General features: G+C 39.9%; 2 protein-coding genes across 3 annotated transcripts in view; one reads left to right on the plus strand and one right to left on the minus strand.

The window, feature by feature from the left end:
• Nucleotides 1-79: 79 nt before the first annotated feature.
• Nucleotides 80-3,475, minus strand: mettl9 (methyltransferase 9, His-X-His N1-histidine). 2 transcript variants are annotated; one of them, XM_029527832.1, is made up of 6 exons: nucleotides 3,360-3,475; nucleotides 3,010-3,171; nucleotides 2,009-2,199; nucleotides 1,724-1,933; nucleotides 936-1,120; nucleotides 80-822 (listed from the first exon to the last, which is right to left on the minus strand). In XM_029527832.1, the coding sequence occupies exons 2-6, from the start codon at nucleotides 3,103-3,105 to the stop codon at nucleotides 587-589; spliced, it is 918 nt and encodes a 305-aa protein (XP_029383692.1). In that variant the 5' UTR covers nucleotides 3,106-3,171; nucleotides 3,360-3,475; the 3' UTR covers nucleotides 80-586. The 2 variants fall into 2 exon arrangements, with proteins under 2 accessions (XP_029383692.1, XP_029383691.1); XM_029527831.1 differs by having other exon boundaries at nucleotides 3,010-3,456.
• A 3,761-nt stretch (nucleotides 3,476-7,236) lies between these two features.
• Nucleotides 7,237-23,025, plus strand: part of caskin2 (CASK interacting protein 2) — a 49,572-nt gene continuing 33,783 nt past the window's right edge. Inside the window, exons 1-2 of the mRNA XM_029527854.1 lie at nucleotides 7,237-7,322; nucleotides 10,963-11,427. Of these exons, the coding sequence (XP_029383714.1) occupies nucleotides 11,316-11,427 (112 nt within the window). The 5' untranslated portion in view covers nucleotides 7,237-7,322; nucleotides 10,963-11,315. The remainder of the gene's footprint in view (nucleotides 7,323-10,962; nucleotides 11,428-23,025) is intronic.

The following is a 23,025-nucleotide window of genomic DNA, read 5'->3' on the forward strand; positions in this document are numbered from 1 at the left end:
CACACAACACACAACTCTGGGTTTTGACAGTGCCAGTCACTGGTTGACTTTCAAACATATGAACAAATAAGCTGAGAAATGCAGCCAACAACTTGCCATTTTATTCTTCAGTTCAGATCACACTTTTTCAGTACAAATATTGCATTACTTGTGGCACTGCCTGAATAATCCACTGTGCAGAAATGTTCTAACTGCACCACACTTATTTAATGTGAGACTGTGATTTTTCAGAGAAGATATTGCACGATATTCTTAGTCATTATAAATTGTAAAAAAACACGATTGCTTAAATCAAAGCACTCAAGGGATTTGGTGTAACAGCGTCACTTGGCCTGGTTAGCAAACCTAATTAGATATTTCTGGGTGACTAGCATCACTGTGTCTTAATGGCCTTTTTCTACTAGTGCTACAATTGCACTTAAAAAAAACCCTGCACTAATCACAGTGGGTCAAATGATTTATCTTGGCAAACCACAGGTCTATGGAGCTTTTCTTTGTGGGGGCCAAGTGGGCAGAAACAAAACCTCAAGTAAACGCTAATGGATAATACACTGACTGCTATAGGTTTAAATGTACAATTTATTTTCTAAAAAAGCAGAGCAGACTCCTCACTATTATTTGAGGCTTTAAGAACAAAAACTGCATCATCAAGAACGTAATAGTCATGAAACATGTCCCCCTCACAGAGGTATGGCAAGCGGGTAACAGCCTCTAACTCAAAGCCCATCCTTTTAAAAACCTCATTGGACAGGTTGGTTACTTGCTCTTCCCATGTTGTTCCTTTCACGATTAGATGCTCTTTGGGATGCTGCCATTGTCCACCTGTGTAAAAAAAAAAAAAAAAAAAGCATACAAGTAGTTTAATCCTATTCACACACCAATTGAATTAAAACACACTGAACTCCATCAATTTCCTGCTCTGAATCCTAACTGACCAACTTCCACGTATGGCTCGAAGGGAAGCACAGCTGCCAGGATGAGTCTCCCGGTGCCAGGAACCAGCGATCGCTTGATGTCCTGCAGGAGATGTAGAGGATCATCACAGCGATCCAACAGGTTCAGACAGCTGATCACATCATACTGGAAGTCCGTTTGTTGCCACTCATCTATACCCAGAATTCTGAGTGATGGCATGAGAGGGAGGGAGGGAGAGAGAGAAACATGTGGTCAGACATGCCCAGTAAAATAAAGCTTTTTGGATGGTGATAAGTTTGACAAACACCTTTAAAAGAGATATAATGTTAGAGTCCCCTCTGCTGCTACGAATGTCTCTTTTCTTTTTTTTTACAAAAGTTTTCACGATACAGATTTTTTTAATCCCTGATAATTTACTTTCAAAAAGATACAGAAAATCATCTTTAGTTTGAAATATCTGCAGCAAATTTTGAAAGTCACATATGAAAAGTGAAATTAATTAGTGAATGAAACGGTGTCTGTTAAAGTAGCAGAGTAAAGTATAACATGACAGTTAAATAGTGAAAATTTATATCAACTAACTGCGTGGTCATTTGAACATGATCAAGATGCTTCTAGTAAAACTCAGCACTGCCTGCAGATATATTAAATGTATATAAAAACAAGGACGAGATCAGCAAAGAGTCAGAGCACTGAAAAAGGAGCTTGTTGTGACCCTTCTGAGAAGTGGGTTAACCAACTGATATGGCATAATGTTTAATGGAAAGTTAAGCAGAGAAACAAAGTGGAAGCAGAAAAGCCGACTCACTTGTAATTCCTCCTCTGAAGATGCCATTTCATGGGTAATGACACCTCAGTTGCATAGACTTCTCTGAAATGGGCTTCCATCACCTCTGTGATGCCTCCATCCCCGGCTCCAAGGTCCAGGAGTCTCTCGGCCCTCCACTCTGGGCCAATCTGGAGCAGTCGCTGGAACTGCTCCGCAGAAAACACAAACATGGACCCACGTCCCAGAAACCTGTGACAGAAAAATATACAATATGACAATACACTACTGATGTGCAGAGGGCAGAGATCAATCTGTATTACTGACCCATTGATGGAGGTGCGTGAGACCATCGGGCTGAGGACGGTTGATACAAAGGAATGGTAGAGCTGGGTGAACCGCCAGCCAGACTTCTCCACACTCCTTTTAAGGAAAGCCTTGGTGTCTGAGTCCAAGTGGCTCTGCATAAACAGGGGTCGTACTGACTCTCCAAGCAGGTCGGGACAGCACCGGTACCACTAATGAAAAAAACAACAACAACAAAGAAACCCCAAAACAACCCCAGCTCAACTCACCAGGTTGCTCTAATGCAGCGTTTCTCAAATTGGGGGGCGCAGAGGTATTACAAGTCATACAAATCAAACAACTTAGCCTAATAATTCTATTCATTTTGCAGGTTGTACCTGGTTAGTTTCAGCATTAGAAAGGGGAAGGTGAGATGTGACGGAATGATAGTGTGAAAAGTATGATTGGCGCTGGCATTTGTGGCATTATTTATATATAATATATAAATAATAATAAATATATATAAATAATAGATATATATAAATTATTATATATTTAATTATTACTATATTATTTAATTATTCTTTTCTATTACTAGTGTTATTTTAGGTACATTAAAACATTTAAATCAATTTTAAGTTAAGTTGGGGCAACAAAGGCCAGCAGGGCTTGACAATATTGCACCCCCTGTCCAAAGTGGGGAATGACAAAAAAAAAAAAAAAAAAAAAGTGTTTGCGAGCACACTGCTCTAATGGCTTGAATGAATATAATAGTTTGAATATCAAAGTGTTGGTGAATAAATCAATGTCGCTGTTTAAAAAAAAAAATAAAATCGTGTACAAATCAAATCAAATTGAGAAAGGAAGTATGACCCCAAATGCATATCTAGATAAATAGGAAATATTTTCATAGACCTCGTACAGACTTTTATCTCAATAACCATTATCTCTGATTTTTCACAACATGTACAGCTCGTTCATTGGCAGACAGACACATATCTTTGTCTCGTCTCGCCTGCATGCTGCCGACGAATATTTCTCACCTCTTGGGTCTCCGTCGTCGTCGCCTCACTCTCGCTCACCATGTTGACAAACAGAGAGCGGACCAGCGGACTGCGGACGTACTTCCCCGTCCACATCCTCCTGATGGACAGCAGGAAGGCGACGTAGCCCACCAACCAGGCTACAAAAACCACTGTCCTCAGCTGTAGGTGACACATAACGGACAACAAGTCTGAGCAGAACGGCTGGCAGAGAGCGGCCGCTCTCTGGAGACAGCGAACGCACTGACCACAGAGACGTGGTTAATGTTTGCTGATAAGGAAGGCGATTGCAGCCAATTGTGAAGCGACACGCCGGGACGCGTCCCCAGTCCCCGAGACAACAAACAAACCTGTGGGTGCGGTGGATTTAAGAAAACCAGCTGCTATTTACTCGCTATCTTAGTCGCTTGAGTCCATTGTCTGGTAGTGTCTTAGTTGTGCGGTCCCTGCCCATTATGACAACAAATACTCACTTCCGGAGTTACCGCCAAATGTGTCCGCGGGCACTTTAATTTAGCCAAAATTTGCTTTAACTTTACTGGCCTTTACTGACATGAACATAAAAGAGTAAAAACTACAAATGGCAATCTAGAAAAATGGAAAATACTAGAAGATATAAAGATATAACAGAATAATATAAAGTATATTATAAATTGTAATAATTTTCGTGTTTGTGTGTGTGTGTGTGCATACATAATATATATGATTATATAATAATGATCTAAATTACATATATGTGTATGTAGGTATGGCTGTGTTAAGTAGCTACATAGATCTGGCTGTATGAGAAGCAGACAAAAAGCTCTATTTATGTGGTTATAGAAGAGTGGCTCATTCTGTCAGGTAGGAAATACAGAATAGAGTACTGCTGCTACACATCTGTATTGTCGTTAATTATCAGGACATGGTTAGCCTCATTGGAACAGACTAACACCCTGAAGTCTGCTTATATTTGAATCTGTGAGTTTTTTTTTTTTTTTTCAGTATCAAAAGAACAGTTATTGAGTTGGCCTGCATTGGGCTGATATGAGACCAGATCTGTCCAGAGCATCCTACGGTGAAGTGACTTGTTTTTTGGGGTTTCATATTTGCAGTTCCATTGTTGTAGTGACACCAAGAAAGTCCAACAATTCTCTATTCTCTGTCTGGCTCTGGGCTTGTCTCATGGATACCTTTGATCAGGTGCTGCAGCAGTTATTAGCTCTCTTTGTCGTCATGTGTTTGGTTTTTGGGATGCTTTTTGAAGGCTGAGGAGCGCGAGCAGCTGTATGGATTTTTTTTTAACAGCAGATACCAACACACAACACACATTGTTTCCAGTTGGAACTATGTTTGAAGTGCTTGTGAGGAATTCGCAGGATGTCAGGATCATCCTCAGGATCAACCCCACTGTCATGGGCTTGTTTTCCACCAACAGATCTGTGGTTTCACCTGTCTGGAGTAATAGAATCGCAGTCTATCAATGTATACTCCAGCAACCAACCAAGTTACAGGACATATGGTCACAACCCTGTACTTTCTGAATCCAAAAACAGAATAGCAACACATGTTTTGGATAAAATAATCTTTGCCCATATTGTCTGTTGCAGGTTTTCAGGAAACACAGCAAATGACAAATATGACAGAAAGAGTTTACAAAAGAAAAGTATGGATAATGGAACGTATGCTGTCTAAACGTCCGTTAAGAAACCTAAAGGAATCTCCCCTGGAATCTGTTCTAAGCTGAGTAGTGCAATATAAATAAAAAACTATTGAGCTTTTCTGTCTCCCCATCACAGCCAAAACTTTCCATCACCCTCAAAAGCTTATCTTTTTCAAGTCAAACATACATTATCAGTATTGTCAAATTCCTTTGACTTTATAGAATTCATATTGTCTACAATGGTGTGTATTGTATTTTTTAGAATCATGGTACTATTGGTTACCTGGTAGGTTTACAAAGCTCATGTAGTTTAAGGGTAAATGGAAAGTGTTTTTCTTTTAGCATTTACCCTATTTGGGGACTTGCATAGTTGATTTGGCCACAGTTTTTAAGCCAGATGCCCTTCTTGCCTCGACCCTCCCCATTTCACCATGCTTGGGGCTGGCACAAGCCTTCCACTGGTATGCGTTGTGGCTGGGGTTTGCATGCAAAGCATGCACGCTACTGCTGAACTATGTCCCTGGGCCCAAATATAATGTATACAATAAAAATGCGGGGGGGGGGGGGGGATGGTTAAAAGATTAAAATATAATACAATACAAGTATGTATAAGGTCGGATATGAATAGGAAAATATGAGAAACTGAAAAACTGTGGGTGGGTGGGGCGTATAAGACCCCACAGAAACACAAATAGGAGGTCAGAACAATTGTGCCATTCAATTAGAATTAGAATTACATAGAATTAGATCATACTTTATTGATCCCAATCTGAATGTCACAGCAGCACAAGGCAAGAGAACAGGTTACAAATAAAGAAATGAATTAGAACACAGAGGACAACAGAAACATTCAGACAGAGACAACAATAAGATAAAAATTTGTTACAGAACAAAGTGACAAAGTTACAGATAATGAAGGCCATGCTGGTAGAGATGGGAGAACAAAATAAACTCAATCGTCATAGTGATAGAAGCCTATTTATAGACTGTTCGTGTTCATGTTGGAGTAGAAATAATCCTGACAAGTTTTAAAAAAGTTGCAGAATTAAAAAAATCCCTCTGAGCCTGGATTATATAAAAAAAGACGATTAGAAAGCCTATACAGTTCTGGTGTGTTTGAAATGTTTTGAAAAAGTGCAGCCTGAGGGGGCTGTTTAGTTGCTTCTCAACTCATTTTATATTTGCTATTTTAGAGCAAAACCAAGTTGTTGATGTTGATACCTGTTCCTGACAGCATTCATCCATTGAACAGTGCTGTTTTGTGAAACTGCAGAATATCAAATATTGCTGCAGTGAACACAGATTCTGCTGTAGAATTGGTTTGAGAATAGTTTCAAGTAAAAAGAAAAAAGAATCCAGATATTGTGGGATGTGAGAAGCTGTTGATTTTTATTATTTTTGTGTGATTATAAATGGAATATTTTGATTATCAATCAGTTAGATTTATTCAGACAGCAAAAGAAGGTGTGAACTGAAACAATGACAGAAGAGAGCAAACGCACGTAGAAAAAACTGCTTACTTCAATAGGACTGTTTTTTTCAGCATCTACTGGACTAACTGATTCAATAATTCATCAGACAAAAATCAGCAGATATACCAGTAACATTGTTCAGCTGATATTGTTGTTGACACTATTGACACTGATGTGGATGCTTAAGTTTAATAGCATCTGATAAAGCACCATTAGCTGACATTTATTTCAATAAATAAACATTTTAGTTAGGAAAAGTTGTTCCTTTACTAAACTCATGCACTTTCTGTACTAAGCAGCAGGGATGGTGTATTTTTGTTGGACACTGGGATTTTCACATTGTCTCTTGAATCACCGCAGAAAATATTGATGATGTTGTTGATGTTGTTGACATGTGCCAATGCCAGTTTGTAACCGGTAGATGTCACCACAAGTCAACCAGTCTGTCTCTTTCAGTGTTCCCGGGGGGCTTGCTGAGGCTGCAGGGGGTTCGATGCAGGGAGACAAGGCACAGTTTAATTTCCCCTAATGTTGGCAGGAAGTTTTAGAAATAATGCATAAGGGTATCAAAGGTTCATTACTCTCGCCATTTTAACTGTCGAACAAACACCTTCACATCCCTCAACGGTAGATGTGAAACAGACAATGTTTGATTAAAAGACAGTCTGTGCTGAAGTTAACGAAGCCGCATCCTCACATTTACAGGATTTCCTAAATGCTTTAAAAATCTCTATTCCTATAACTTCTGTGTTCTTTCTGAGATCCAAGCATGAGCAGCAGAGACTCTGTAAAGTTAGTCGTATTTAAGAAGGCTCGCAGCGTCTCAATGACCATAAGCGATGTAATTTTGTCTTCAAAATAAAACAGCGAATAGGTGGCGGGTAAAACTTCTAAATGGCCAATTTTCAGTTGCTTAAAAAATGACGGCAAACAAATCTAGTCGTATAAATAATTCACTAAAACTCTGTGGCGAGTGATAAAGCAAACGTGGAAAAAGACAGAAATTTGGCAGCCAAAGTTTCTAAAATCGAGAGGAGCGTGAATGCAATACATTTAATTTTGAAAGCTAGTACCGGAAGTTTGATATAACTACTGTTGCCTTGACGCCGGCTCCGTGGTCTCTCGCTGCCCGGCGCCTTTCCCTCAGTGAGTCTCGGTGAGTCTGCCCGACACCGACTGCCCGGCACCGGCCACCACAGGTGAGCGCCTCCGCCTCCCTATGAACTCATTTATTCAGAAAAAAACAAAACAAAACAAAACAAATGTCTGAAAAGACCCGAGTTAGACAGATATGATCACGGTAGGGACAGAATGACAGTTTTTTTTTTTTTTTTTTTGGACCGGGTGAGGAACACCTTTGACAGTCGAGACTTGTCAAGTTGGCTTACGGCTGAGGCTCCACGTACAGACGAGTTACGGGGTGAACATGGCGACGGAGCAAATTTAACAAATGCGTCCTAAAAAGGTCGAGTTAAAAAAAAACGCTTCTTCCTCAGACACCATTTGGCACCGGCTGAGTTTGTCCGGCAATCAGGCTGCGGTCGCTCAGGGGAAACTCGAAGCGCTGTCAAATATCTGACATTTCTTTCGTTTACGGATTAACAGTAAAACCTGTGTCACAACTTTAAATGAACCGTTTTCTGATTCATGCAGCTGCACTTGAATGAGATCGAAACTTGAAATATGAGCAGTTGTTTCATCCCACTCAGTTCGTATTGGTGGGAAAAAGGCATTCAACCCGATAGAAAACGTGAGAAGTACGATTCTTTTCTATATTTCTTTTTTATATATTTTTGGGGGGATTTGCCTTTGCCAAATTTACCAGCATTACAACAGGAATGATTTCCCAAAGGTCTTTTTAATATTGGATTTGTTGAAGCAGCATGAGATTAAATTACCAGAGTCGAGAATTGGGTTTGTTCTTCGTGTCATTGAAAGATACAATTGAGGCTTTTCAACCCATTTCAAATTATTCAAAGACACTGGCAGTAAACTGAGCTATTGTCCTGTTATTAGTAAATATTTCAAGTCAGCACCAGAGACTGAATGATTTCTAATTATTTGTTTCTTTTATTGTCTGGACTTGAAGACTGAAGGATTCATTGTTTTTTTTTTGTTTTTTTTTTTTAGTAAGGTTTGTGTCTCCCTTTGTTCAGGATTCCATAGGTACCTTATTCAACTTCTGCTCCATCCACTGACATTTAGGCTAACAAGCCTGCTTTAGACCCCTTGTTTACATTCAGGCTCATACCATTGAAGGAGTATGCAGTTGTTTACTGCCTGGCAAGGTGCCTGGCTAGTTTTAGATCATGTGTCAGTGTAGAGACATGCATTGGCAAATGCTCCTGGGCTACACTCCTGCAGGATACGTCAGTAGTTGGGACAAATAACTGAACCATGTGCCCAAGAAGAGGTTGGTAGACAAGATGGCCTGCTTACGTTTTTGACTTGCAAAGCAAACCCCAGGCAGACGTAGACTCTAATCTCAAACACAGCCAAAGATGAGAATATTTATTTCAGTGGGGTTGTCATGACAAAGAGAACAATAACACCGTTTTGGAATTGCAAAACAAATTCAGTTTTTGAACTCTGAGGACTTCTTCATTGCTTCTATACATACATAGACAGTGCTCTGCACACAGAGGGTGCAAACAGAGCTAAGCTTCAGTGGGACTACTTGCAATGTTTTGCACTTGGCCTTTGCTCTAATTGGAGGCTGTGTCTGATATAAGCCCAGGGGACTGTTTTGGTGTTTTGGTGAACATTTCTCCTGGTCATGTTGTTTCATTTTAAGTGCTGTCTTCCCTTGTTGTCCCACACAATTAGGGTGTCAGTGAAATTGCTTCTGATGCTTCTCTGCCTCACTTTCCATCTCAGCAAGAAATATAGTGAAGTTTTTCCAAAATAGCAGAATGCCACAACACAACGCCTCTCAATAGATGCTTCCTCAAATTTCAGGGAATGTTATCAGTAGATGGAGACCTTATCCCTGCACAGGAAGACCAGCAGATTAGCTGCACAATCCTGAAGGACTGGGCTTCCTGGGTCAGAGAAAGCAAACAAAAAGCTGGGTCAAGTTAAAGTCGCATACCTGTTCCTGACAGCATTCATCCATTGAACAGTGCTGTTTATTGAAATTGCAGAATATCACTTAATGTTGCAGTGAACATTAAGTTGCTGCTGTAGAATTGGTTTTAAAATAGAGTGATGTGAGAAGCTGTTGCTTTTTATTATTTTTGTGTAATTATAAATTGAATATTTTGATTATTAATCAGTTAGATTTATTCAGACAGCAAACGAAGGTGTGAACTGAAACAATGACAGAAGAGAGCAAACGCACATAGAAAAAACTGCAGTTACTTCAATAGGACTGTTTTTTTTCAACGTCCACTGGACTAACTGATTCAATAATTCATGAGACAAAAATCTGCAGATTTATCAGTAACATTGTTCAGCTGATATTGTTGTTGACACTGATGTGGATGCTTAAGTTTAACAGCATCTGATAAAGCACCATTAGCTGACATTTATTTCAATAAATAAACATTTTAGTCAAGAAAAGTTGTTCCTTTACTAAACTCATGCACTTTCTGTACTAAGCAGCAGGGATGATGTATTTTTGTTGGCCACTGGGATTTTCACATTGTCTTTTGGATTACTGCAGAAAATATGAGTTATAATCTTTATATTTATCTAATAATCTTTAATCTAACTACCACTAAACTTCACCCTGTAGTATGTTCAGCTCTTCATCAAAAGTCTTTCTTTGGACAAAGTTAGTAGAAACACACACTGTCTAGGAGAACTGGAGAATAGATCAGCTTTCATGTTCAATCTCCACCAAAACCTCTGCAGTCTCATTTAGACACATTTACACAGCATTGAGCCTTTAGACTGGGGAATTAACTGAGAGGTCTTACGTTGGACTCGAAATTTCCTGCAGGTCTGAGTGTAAGTGTGAGTGTGAGGGGTTGTTCGTCCCTGTCTGTCTCTGTATGTTGCCCTTGCGATGGACTGGCAACCTTTCCAGGGTGTACCCTGCCCGAAGTGAGCTGGGATTGGCTCCAGCAGCCCCTGTAACCTGGAATATATATATATATATATAGTGTCCAAACTCACACAGGCCAAAAGTGTGGACACACCTTGTCATTCAAATGAATAGGAAAGTGTGTCCAAATTTTTGGCCTGTTACCTGAAACGTCTTGAGAAAGTTAATGCTGGTCGATGTTACAGGAAGATTGATTTACTGCTCAGGCTATATGAGCCTTTTTCACAAAAAACACATGTATCAGTAATTGAATGAATAATGTCTCAATTCCATTTGGAATGCTCCAGTTTTCTGGCTTCGCTGTTGTGCTTCTTGCCTTGGTGCCACAGTGTCAAAATATCAGTAGTGACATCGCTGTTTTACTGTTCAGACATTTCCAGTTGGCTGCTTTGAAAAAGACATTAATTAGGCCAGTCAAATATATGACTGAACAGCAAGTAAAATATGGATGATTCCTATAGTGAAAAGGCTGCTGTTTTTATTTTAGCTTCCTATTTAGCTATTTACGGAGGATTGTTTTTCACAGAAACAGCTGTGTCCTCTGTGATACAACAAAGATATTTGTTTCATAAAGTGATTCACTTTGTCTTAGCCATTTTAAGAATTGAAAGTATGTTCTCATTATTATTGCAATAATAGTGTGAATTGTCATCATTTTGTCTGAAACCTACTACAGAAATATCACTTAGGTTTGTTACCCAGCCCCGCAAAGTCATATGAAGACATATTGATATGTATTTTTTTGGTGATGTGGACTAACTGTTTTTCATCTGCCTCTTTTTTTTTTCTAGTGTTCTCTTATGGGTGTAATGGCAGGTTGGGCTGCTGCCACATGCCGGTTGACAGAGGTTAACTATGAACACATGCTCAGCCCTGCAGGCAACTAAGCCTCCACTAGTTCTTGTTCCACTAGTTCTCCAAACCTAAGATCACTGTCATCAGAGAGAATGGATCCGACCTCTAACAACATGAGGAAGAAGACTTCCTGGACCAGTTTGCCTGAGTTTTCCTTTCTGCAGCCCTTCACTCACATTGTCACCTTATGATTGGGATTCAGCAGGTACCTGAACTGTCTGCTTGAAGGAGCTTGTGAAAGACCAAAAAAAGAGACTTCGACTGTTGACTACGAAGAGTTTGTGTGTCTATGGTGAGATTCTCAAACATGGGGAAAGAACAAGATCTGTTAGTGGCAGTGAAGAATGGGGACCTGCTGCTGGCTCACAAACTTCTCTCCAAAGTCAAGTGCAACAAAACCAGTAAGTGTGGAACCAACAGAGGCAGAGGAGAGTCAGTTTTTTATTCTGTGTTCTGGGCTGGGAGTGTGATTGTTTCTACTGTGAAACAGAACTTAGATAGCAGAGCCAGAGCTATTTCCAGCAACAATGTTGTTGTAACTTTTAACCAAGTACAGTCTCTTTGAGATAACCAGAGGATCAGGTTCAGCTGTCGACCGCAAAATACAGCCCCTTCCAGCAGTTGGGGTCAGGGACAATTTGAAACTAAGTGGATTCAAACTGCACCACAACATAGGCTAATCTCCTGAATGCAGACCCCTGCAGCTCACGCATCTTGCTGTGTGGGTTTTAGGGGGCTTTCTTCTTCTTCCTGAGTTTCTTATCTGCGTAGATTCCAAGTCAGGCGACAAGTGAGCTCTCTTTACAGTAGCATTGTTTCAAAAGACAGGGTACTCCCTTATCCAAGCTGGGGGAAAATTAAGGCCAGGCGCGCTGTGAAGTTGAAGCCTCTCTTTGTGGCGTTATCTGTTCTGGGCTTTCATCAGTATGGCTGGCTGCTCAATGACAAGTGCTGAGAACAAAGCTGTGGCTGTCAGAAAAAAAGCCTGTTACAGACTTAACACGCTGCATACAGCAAGCGCCACTTGGCAGAAAATATAAAAAATGATATTGTATACTTTTGCATTGCAGTTTTTTTGTGCGTTGGTATGAATGACTGCCGAACTGGCTGAATAAAGTGAATGAGTAATGCACTTGGCTGTTTTATGCACTAGCATCAAGGCACAATTGAGCAAGGCACTGCAACTATTTTGGAAAAGCAGAACGGTAACCACATTCAAACTTGTAGTTCCAATTAAGGGTTTGCAAGGGAGAATTAAGGAGGATGAAGAGTGCCTTCATTAAAAATATACATGTAACAATATAATGAATTCTTAGCTACTTAACTAAAAAAGAGAGTTGCGGGTTCCAAGGACCGAGTACTAGAAAAGCAAAAACAAAACCAATCCATCTGACTGGGAATCAATATAATGAGGTTTATAAATCATCCTCTCAGCTATCTATGCAATTCTATGACATGCACGGCTCGTGTCTTACCAAAGACAAGGGGTGCTTTTTATGTGATGTGATTGTCTCTAAACACTGTCCTGATCCTACTGAATGCATCACACGCTTCAGTGATGGTGATGACATTATATTAAAATGTTACACTTCCTGTTGCTTTGGTTGTGTCATAGATTTCAGTTGATTCTCTTTAACTGACCTGGTATTTGAAGTTCGGGTAATGACTTTGCCCATCATCAGAGTTTGATTGTTAACAGGCTGTTAACTGCTGAAATTTAGTTCAGTCCCAGAACAGGCAATTGATTAGGTTCATCCGTATCTCTTCTCGAATGTCAGCTGATCCTTTTAGATGTATACTGTTGTCTGCTGAAGTGATAATGCTACATGAGTGAACAGTCTTGCAAAACAGTTGTTTACAAATAGTCCAGCCACACAAGAAAACTTACAACTCCATTATAGTGTTCAAATTTAGGACAGTACAGTGGCATAGTGCTTAGCAGAGATGGGAGTAAGTCACTCATGTGCAAGTCTCAAGCAAGTCCCAAATCACTGTGGTGAGAATCTCAAGTTGAGTCCCTGCTATAAGTCAAGCAAGTCAAGTCATTGCTCAGGTCAAGCAAGCCACAAGTCAAGTCATACAAATATCTGATGATCTACTCCAGTTTTCAAATTTAATCAGTTTAATCAGTAAATAATCAGTAAAGACAGTAGTACACAAGTTGAGTTTTATTTCAACATTAACAATAACTCAAACTATTGCAGCCTGCTTATAACCTTGCTTACAACTATATTACCTAACTAATTTAACTGCTTACTTCTCCCCTCAGGAGGGTTGCACCATTTCTCCATGGCCTGCCAATGCATCTGTCTAAGGCGTTTCTCATTAACATTTCTGTGCACAAAAAAGTATTACATCATCAACTGAATAGTATATAAAATAAAAATAAGTATATAAAAATAAATAAAAACACATTGCCTGACAGGTAAACATTACTGACATGACCAAACATTGCATCATAAAAAACCTATTCACATTTAATGGTTTTAGTATGCCACATGCAATTCATGTTATTTTGTCAAGTTCATATCGACACTAGAAAGCATCTCTGCCACAAAGTTAAAGAAAAATCTTACTTTAGTGGAACTTGTCAAGTTTAAGCAGTCTTATCTGCATCCCAGGTGCCAGGCTCCTCATGAACATACTGAACATTTCTTTTACAGCCTATTTCTTCTTAGGTCTGACATTAAAATTGGATTACTATGGAAAAATAACTTTACTTATACATTTTACCATCTCAGACACATCCTACTTGACGTTTTCAGGGGCCAAAACATCATGGGTCAACCACATGGTGCCAAATGAAGCCAGCAGAGCAGTTTTTTGGTCCAAAGGGTTAGAGAAGGGCAAGATTGCTCCATCACTCTGGTCATCTGCCATCCTCACATTTACAAAGATCCCTCTGAATCTTCTTTGGAGTGATCCTTACATAGTACGGATCAATCCTCCCAAGTAGTGCACTTCCTCTTTTTGATTTTCCAAGTGATGATTAAGAGAAAGGAAACAGGGTACCACACCACTTACAGTGACATTTGTTTTTCCTTGTGTGAGATCTGTGGCTTCTCCAAAAGGCTGAAGAACATCCACTAGTTCCCTTATCTGAGTCCCCTCTCTGGCTGTGAATAGTGTCTGTGTCCTGCAGCTTCAAGATCTATAGACAGTTTCAGGTGGTCACAGTTGAGCACTGATTTCAGTTGCCTCAGTGTAGAATTCCAGTGTGTGGTAACAGAAGCAGGGGTTCCACGCTGTCCAAACTCCTTCTCAAATTTGTCTTTGAAAGAGGTGCTTGTGTGGAGCAAAGAGCTCTTTGGCGGGAGCTGCACTGGGTTATTTACTCTCTTTAAGGCCTTCTCCTATAGCCAATTGAAGAGTGTGTGCAAAACATTGAAGTCTTGTCTGGGACTTTGCACTCAAGACATTTTCAATCCTCTCTTGCTCTTCCACAGTCAGGTCGTTCCAAATGTCAAAATTATCAAGGTCGTCATCTTCATCTCCCTGTCCAGGAAAACTTGTAGTGAACGCCTTTTTATGTTTGCAGCATTGCCACAGATGATGTGTGGTCGACCTTTTTCTTGATCTGATATTCTTTGCATATTTGCTCAAATTCTTCACAAAATCTTTCCCCTATGTGGGAACCTTTGAAGCGATTTAATGCAAGCAACTGGGATTTCAACTTAAGACTGTCATCTTCGATGTCGATCCAATGTCCTGTGACTCCAAGAATGCCTCTCATCCTGCGGTCTGACCATATGTCTACAGTTACTGACACATATCTGCCATTGCTAGTTGCCTATCTGCCACCAGTCTGTCAAGCTTTGAAGTTATTGTTCTTCGACTCACTGGAGTGTACTTGCTGTCCACTATTGATAAAAAATGTTGAAAGCTTTGATGTCCAATGATGGACAATGGCATATTGCAATTTATAATGAGGTCCGACAGTATTGAGTTTGTAATGGCTTTATGCTGGGGATGGTTGCAGTTGTATAGTTGCACACTCCTCGATTCGATGAATTGGGAGATTGGAGGCTGTTTAAGATCCAAAGTTACTTTGGTATGGATGTACTCTTCATATCTGTAGACAGTAAAAAGAAGAGAGAGAAAAATATGTTTAGCTCATATTATGATCTTCATTGCACAGTAAATCATTTTAAATGTAGTTAAGATCTATGAATAAAATTAATCCTGGAACTGTAGACAATATAGCTAGGACTCAATCAGGAGGCCTGTTCAATTTCTGTGAATTGGCTGTGTTAAAATGCACTGAAATTTTCATACATGAAAACAAAATCTGTTAATATGCAATATGAGATGTACAGATGAGTATTAGGGCCTGCCTGGCCCTAATACTCATCTGTGAAACCATGTGAAACAAATGGTCACAGTTTGTCACAACGCTCCCCTGTGATATCTCATCTTAATAACTACTTTTACATTACTATCCAAGGATGACTAGACATACTTTTATAGCAGCCATAACAGCTAGCTAAAAGACACATTCATGTAGCTTACATTTGTGGGTTTTGTAGTGTTGGATGAAGTTCGATATTGTGGTTGTTGTGTCACAGATTTTTGAGCTGCAGACCTTGCATACCGCTGTCCTCTTCTTTATACTATCATCGACAACATAATCCTTGAACTCAAATTGAATTATTCTTGGTCTAGCCTCCATGACTGCTGCTCCTTTGCTGACCTATTGAACGCGTGCTGCATACATTGCACTGGAAAATCGCCACATCATGTTTCAAAATAAAACAATTTCTAATGTGAGGTAACTTTTTTTTTTTTTTTTAAGTTGCAAAAAAATATAGATAAAAAATTTAATTAAATTAAAAATGGCAAGTCCTTTCAAGTCATCTGTCTCATGTCTAGTCATGTCTCAAGACTCAAGTCATGAAGACCAAGTCAAAGAGAAGTCAAGTCTTTTATCCGTGTTAGTCAAGCAAGTCTCAAGTCCTCAAATTTACGACTTGAGTCTGACTCGAGTCCCCCACCTCTGGTGCTTAGTGCTATTGCTTCACAGCAAGAAGGTCATGGGTTTGATTCCCTGGCAGGGAGTTTTTTTGTTTGGAGTTTACAGTTTTTCTCCCTGTGCCTGTGGGTATCCTCTGGGTACTCCAGGTTCCCCCCACAGTCCATAGACATGTCATGGTAAATTGGTGACTAATTTGACCATAGGTATGATTGTGAGTGTGAATGGTTGTTTGTCTCTGTCTGTCATACTCAGCAGCTTCCTGAAACTCCACCTTGGCAAACCAGAATTATCTCTCCTAGTCTCCAATCCCAGGCAAAACTCCACACCTCGACTAACCATTGACAATGTCACAGTCACATTATCTTTACAAGTCAAAAACCTAGAGTAATACTGGACACACAATTCTTATTTGAACTCCAAATCAACAAAACCCAACCAGTTACTTTCTTTCATCTGTGAAACAGCCAGGATCTGCCCTAATCTGTCACTTCGTAATGCTGAGTGTGTGATACACGCTTTCATTACCTCTTACCTCGATTATTGCAATGCCCTTTTCCACTGGACTCCCCTTCCGTCTTCTACATAAACTGCAATATGTGGAAAAATTAGCTGCCTTGTTACTGACACATACTTCTTCCCACTATCATATCACGTCCATACTTGAAGACCTCCACTGACTGCAAGTCCATCCTCTGATCACCTATAAAATATTACTCATTACTTACAAGGCACTTCATGACCCTGCTCCAGACTACATATTATAACACCCTGTCCATCTTGCTCTCTCTGCTCATCAAACCAAAAACTACTAATCATCCCAAAAATTAGACTCCAAGGGAGAGGGAGCCTTCTCTCCACTTCTCCACACCTCTGGAACCAGCATCTTCCTAGTATTAGGGCTGCAGACAACCTGGACGCTTTTAAATCCCTCCTCAAAACCCATTTATGTAGGCGGGCATATAAACTTTAATCCTAAATCCTGTTTGTTGCTGTGTATATACTGTGTTTCTTGGCATGCTTTTTTTAACTTATTGTAATTCTTAATTCTTAATGCGAAGTGCTATGTGGGTGCAAGAAATAGCTTTACATATAATTATTCAGTTGACTTTGATTGTAATGAAGTTTCATTGCAATAGCGTGTTAATTTGTTACACAAATGCACAAACGATCCGCAAACAAACAGAAAGATGTAATATTATCATATATTGTTATGCATTGTCTTTATTTGTTTGACTTGAGAAAAGTGTTGCATAAGGCAGGAAATATTGTTTAATGGCCCAAGTCTGCTAGTATCCCTTCGTCAGTTGTGTGCTCACACTGCTCCTCAGGGACCCTCGCATAGCATTTCTATAGACCATTCATTTGTCTCTTCAGTCAGAGCCAGCAGTGTCTGACAGAAGCACAACAGATGACCTCCACTGTCCTGTCAATAAGAGCCGATTGATTGGTTAGTACTGACCTGCTTTTAAACCAGCTGACCTACATGATGTTACTAATAGATTAGTGGCCAATATTGGGCATTGCACAGATTTTGATTATGCTTGCCTTTTGTGACCTCTTAGTGAGTTTAAGTGACTTTCTTCTAACAAACAAAACTTATCCTTAAGTGCAAATCCCCTGGAGGGGTCAGGTGCTTTTACAAGCTGCTGTGGTGGTGTCAGACTGACATGCTGGACATTCCGGAGGCCCCAGGCTAAGCTTTGGGCTGGAGCTGGGGGCAGATGGAGGAGAGAGGCACCTTTGCATGTGCTGTATTATGTAGTTTGAGGGAGTGGCATGGCGTGGGGTGGGAGGCTGTGGGTCAGGGAGTGACCAAGCATGCGTCTGCACTCATATTGTTGGATGTCTAGGAGTGTGAGAATTACATTATATTAGTTGCTATAATATAGTCTTTATTCAAAGTTTCTTCTCCAGCTGAACACCAACATTCCAAACATATCAATGTGTTTTCAGTCCTTTCAGAACTCCAAATGACATGCAATGGTATATAGTTTTAGCTTCTGAGTTAATGAGCTATAGAAAATGTCAGCTGGTGTGCTTAAGGACAGCCTTCCCATGCTGCTAACATGTTTGTAGACCCTTGGCCAATTGTCAAACAATTATCTGTTACTGTTGGAGTGGAAAAGCAAACTGTTCATTTCCTACATTTCCTAGTTTCTTAACATAGACTGCTCAAATGTGACTTGAATTTTTGCATTACCTTTTACATAGAAAATCATACCAAAACCAGCACAAACCTTTGAATCCCAGTATTGGTATCATAATAACAAGGTGCAGACACTTGATGATAAAGCTGACTCCGAGGTGACAGGGGAAACTTGTGGTGTCCCAAAGGGATTAGCAGTAGTACCAAGGCTGACTGATGGACAGGGAGCTGAGATAGGAGGTTTCCTCTCTGATCAGCCATCTGCTGACATCAGGCTGGGTGTTCAGTCAATTTAGTTCAGCCTCTCTCTTTTTGCTTGGTTGAAGTAAGCCGACAAGTCAGGTGGGCATACATAGATGCAGGACTTTGGTTCAACAGAAGACTGCAGCCTTTGTCCATTTTGTTGTATTTTGAGTGATAGCATGAGTTGTGAAGACCGTCTTAAGTGTCCCCCTCTCACATAAGTATGGCTGGAGTTCACTGGAGTGGGCGTTACTTGCCCCTCCTGGAATAAGGTCTATTATAGACTAGAGGTTCTTCAAAGGCCTTCATGATTACAATGTCTTTTGTTACAACACATGCTTTCTTTCATCTTGACCCTCGCCCAACCCTCTCTTGTCACAGTAAACAGAAGGCCTTTGGGTAATTCTCAACTGACAGATGGACAAACAGGCACAACGCAAAGACACAGGATTACATTTGAACATCTGTTGTGTGAGACATTTGATCCCCATATAATTTATTAATGATTCACAAATCTTTAACAAACATGCAGGTTAGGAAGTTAGAAAGTAGTTAAAAGCTGATTCATAACTACTTCTGATTAGCTTATCATAACCACCCAACTGCTTCGGTCTTACCAGCAGAATCCCAGGTGAATACTTGTATTGAGCACCCTCTCTAATTACCGGGATTTCCAAATCAAATTTGTGAGGCACACAAGTATCATACTCATAATTTCCTTTTTATATATTTGTTAAACACAATTTTCCTGTCAAGCTGCACCATTAATCCAAATATAATTGAAATTGCATTGAGGTCAAGTGTGATATCCAAATCACTGCTACAGCTTAATTTGGATAAAGGTAAAATATGTCATCACATTGTTGTGCATTGTTGGCACTGGAAGTGCCAAGGGAACAAGGGAACAACTAAGGGAAAATTTTTTATTGGTAAAATACCATCATAAATCTGGTCATCAGCTAGATTTTTATTTATTTATTTTTTCCCAGTGAAGTATGAAAACAATCACTCACCCTCACCTGGATGACTGACGTTGCAATGTCAACCAAAGTAAATGGAATTGGAATTTTTATGATCTAATTTATCCATATTATGTTATGTATTATTTATCAGCAATGTGCCATCGAGCTTGAACCACCTGCAGTACTGAAGGTAAACTAGATATAGTGTCTTGAGTGTCTGGACATCATTTTTATGAGCGTCTTATGAACACCACCCCTGCCCCCACTGTTTATCTGGGCTTCCTCATGCTGTCAATCCTGCACCTTCAGTTAGGGGTAACCCATCTGTCCTAGTGTCAGATTAGAAGTCTGTTAGTCTTAAGAGTACCTAAGAAGAGGTGCACTCATCCCTGTGGGCACGCGTGTGTGTCTGTCTCAGAGTATGTATACGGCACATGTCCAAAACACACCCATAGTTGATTCTCCGTTAACTCAGTAACTGCTGCCTCATGTGGGGTTTTTAGTGTGTCTGTTGGGATGTTGTAGTTGTAGTCCAAAAGCTAACAAGCTAACTGGTCTAATCAGTCTTGTGCTTTATTAGCCAGACTGTTGGGTAGCAGCCAAGTAGTGTGTGAACTGCTTTGGAGTTCATGTGCTCTTGCACCATTTCACACGCACACATGTATAGGCACACACAGAGTCACACGCACATTAATCCTGTCCCCTCTCCTCCTTTGACAGATGGGGTAGCCTGTCTAGGATTGCTGAGGAAGTTACCAAAGGAATTAAGCTGTGTGTATGTGTGTGGGTGGGGAGGTCTCAAGAGCTTTTTAGCCTTTTATTTCTTGCTACAAGCTGCACATAGTTGGGTTTGCTCCATTCTCTCATCTGTCTCTAAAAAAAACAAACCATCAGTCAGGCAGATGCATGAATGCAGCATTCAGAGTGTGAGGCCCGGTGTCGCTGGGTTCTGCTCTGTCTCTACATGCCCTGCAACTGTATTCATGTGTTTGGATTTGGCTCCTTGATAAAACGACAACAAAAAACTGAAGCAGGAGGCAGGGTCTTCTGAATTAGTGGGGAATTGTTTTTTGCTTGTACTGACAAGAATAATTTGACTGTGTGACAAGGAGGTTTCAGGTTTACCGCAATTTTTATATATGTGTGTGTATGAGAAATGTGTCTCCCAATTTGGATTTGGGCTGTGTCAGTATCCCTTAGCAGTAATGAGAAAAAGCAGGAGAGGTTGCTGTTGCGGCTTTGATCTTCCATGCTATCTCGTTCTTTTTTTTTTTTCTACCTTCGTTTCATTCATCTATTGTGCATATGAAATAGAAATCACCGTCTGCTGTGGCTGCTCATATCGTCTGGCTTTGTAGTTGTTTGAGAAGCTGCTGCATGTTTGAATAGGCACTGCATTGCAATGAATGAATGTTGGCTGATGGATCAGTATTAGTCAGACAAGCCTACACTATAACACAAAATGAGAGAAATTAGATAGTTTGAGTTATGTTTTCAGATTTTTGCTGTTTGCATTCCTTCGTCTAGTTTCCCCACAGACCACAGAAGGGCACAGGCAGGTTTTTAAGATTTAATGTATTGCAATCAGTTGCAGAAATGTTAAATTATTCTAATGCAATGTAGTAGTTGAATGTTGATATTAGTTGCTATCAACAATTATTTTTCTGTGTGTTCACAGTGGTGCAATGGTTAGCACTTTCATCACACAGCAAGAAGGTTCAGGGTTTGAACCCCAGGCCCGGGCACATCCTGTGTGGAGGTTGAAAATGCATGGGTTCCTTCAGGTAGTCCAATGTCCTCCCAGAGTCGGGGACCTGTAGGTGAAGTTCACTGGTGACTCTAAATGTCCCTTAGATATGAAAGGTTGTTTGTCTGTTCTGCAGTGGACTGGCAAACTGTCCAGTGTATACCAGGCCCTGCACAGCTAAGCAGCATATATATTAGTTAGATTTTATGGAAGTTTTATGGATGCCAAGTCTCTCATGGTGTTGTGTGGCAGAGTGAAGAAGTGTTCTAGAGAACACAACTGTATCACCTGTGCCCATGAAACATTTGTTTCCAAGGCCATGGGTGGAAAAATTGGTGAATATCATGGTCCTTAAATAGATAGTGGTGAACAAACTTGCTGGATGTCTGTTTCATCTGCATCATCTTTTTCAGAATTACCTCAAATTTCAACAGCATCAATGTCAGGGCAGCCAGAGCTAACATTTTCAGTCTCACTGCTTTTGGTTGCACAGTAACAAGAAGAAGAAGAAAAAGAAAATTGTCATCAGGGTGATCTCAGATTGAGTTTAAGGACTTCGGCTGTATACTAGAAAAGTGGTATTACAAACTGTTAGTGAAGAGTTGGGGAATTTAGAAGTTGGATGTGATGTTGAAAAGGGAAAAAAAAAAGAATGCTGTTCTGCTTTTGTTGTCTGATAGGGTATTGTAGAGAGAAACAGAATGAACTGCAGGAAATCCACCCCGGACAGAGCATCTGTTATAACATTGTATCTGCCATAAGTACTCTATTGATTTAGCTCAGGATCATAATGATAATGCTGGTCCTAAACAAACATTCAAGTAACGTCACAGTATATACTTTAGATAAAAGGCATATTTCCATCCATGACCTTAATCTAGTGTGTAAGTCCAATAATTACGATTGCCAGCAAACTAGCTAGAAGGGGTCACTGAAAAAGTAGCTCATGTGAAATCGATGGTTTTCTTTGTAGAGATTAATTTTTTAGAACTCTGTGTTGGATGTGACTTCATTTTCAGTTCCCACTGCTACGAGTAATTAAAGGTTCTAGATTTGTTTGAGAAATTGTATAAAAAGAGGGTACTGTAAGAGACGCTGCACAGTGGACAACCTGGGAGCAGGATCTGTACAACAAATGCAAAAATGGTTTCCTGGCAGATTAATTTATTAATCTGTTTCATATTTACATCATATCATATTACACCCAGTCCTTTTCAGAATGGATGTGTGCCAGAGACAGCAGAAAAAAAAGAAAAGAGACAGGAACATCTCAAGAAAGAGATTTGTTTCCTAGTGTATTTTTCGAATGATTGATTCTTGGAGGCTTGAGAGTTACGATTCACAGTAAACATGATCAAAAGTGGGGATACACGTGTCGCACATTTTTTACACCATATTGGACTGTACCTAGTATGTCACAACGTTTTCTTTCTGGCTGCTTAAGTGTTTGACCTGGGAAGCTTGATGTCAGCTCTCATTCTGAGATGCTGCCAGATATCAAAAACTTGATTTTGAGGTACAAATGACATATTTAATCTCTAACCACCAGCCTCCCACCAATGAATAAAGACCATTGTGTTCAGTGAAATAATTGGCCATCTATGTTGTGAAGTGAAAAGAAGAATAAGTGGTACATTTGAACCTTTATCAGAATTAGAAATAGTTTTAAGTCATGTGTAAAAAAATACTAGGAAGTTGACTCTGGTGTTTCAAATTGGACAAGGGAAAGACAGAAAGAAAAATAAATAAATAAATAAATGAATACATTGAAATTATAAATATTTGTAATATTTATTCTGCAATAGTGCATTTGTGCAGTAATGTGCATCAGGCAAATGACTGATATGGTACCATCCCTGGAAGTTACTATACATAGTCACTTGCCTGGTAGAAGGTTAAGATCAATTATGATTGAAATGCAATACTCAA

Source organism: Echeneis naucrates, chromosome 19, assembly GCF_900963305.1.
Source record: "Echeneis naucrates chromosome 19, fEcheNa1.1, whole genome shotgun sequence".
Taxonomy (NCBI): domain Eukaryota; kingdom Metazoa; phylum Chordata; class Actinopteri; order Carangiformes; family Echeneidae; genus Echeneis; species Echeneis naucrates.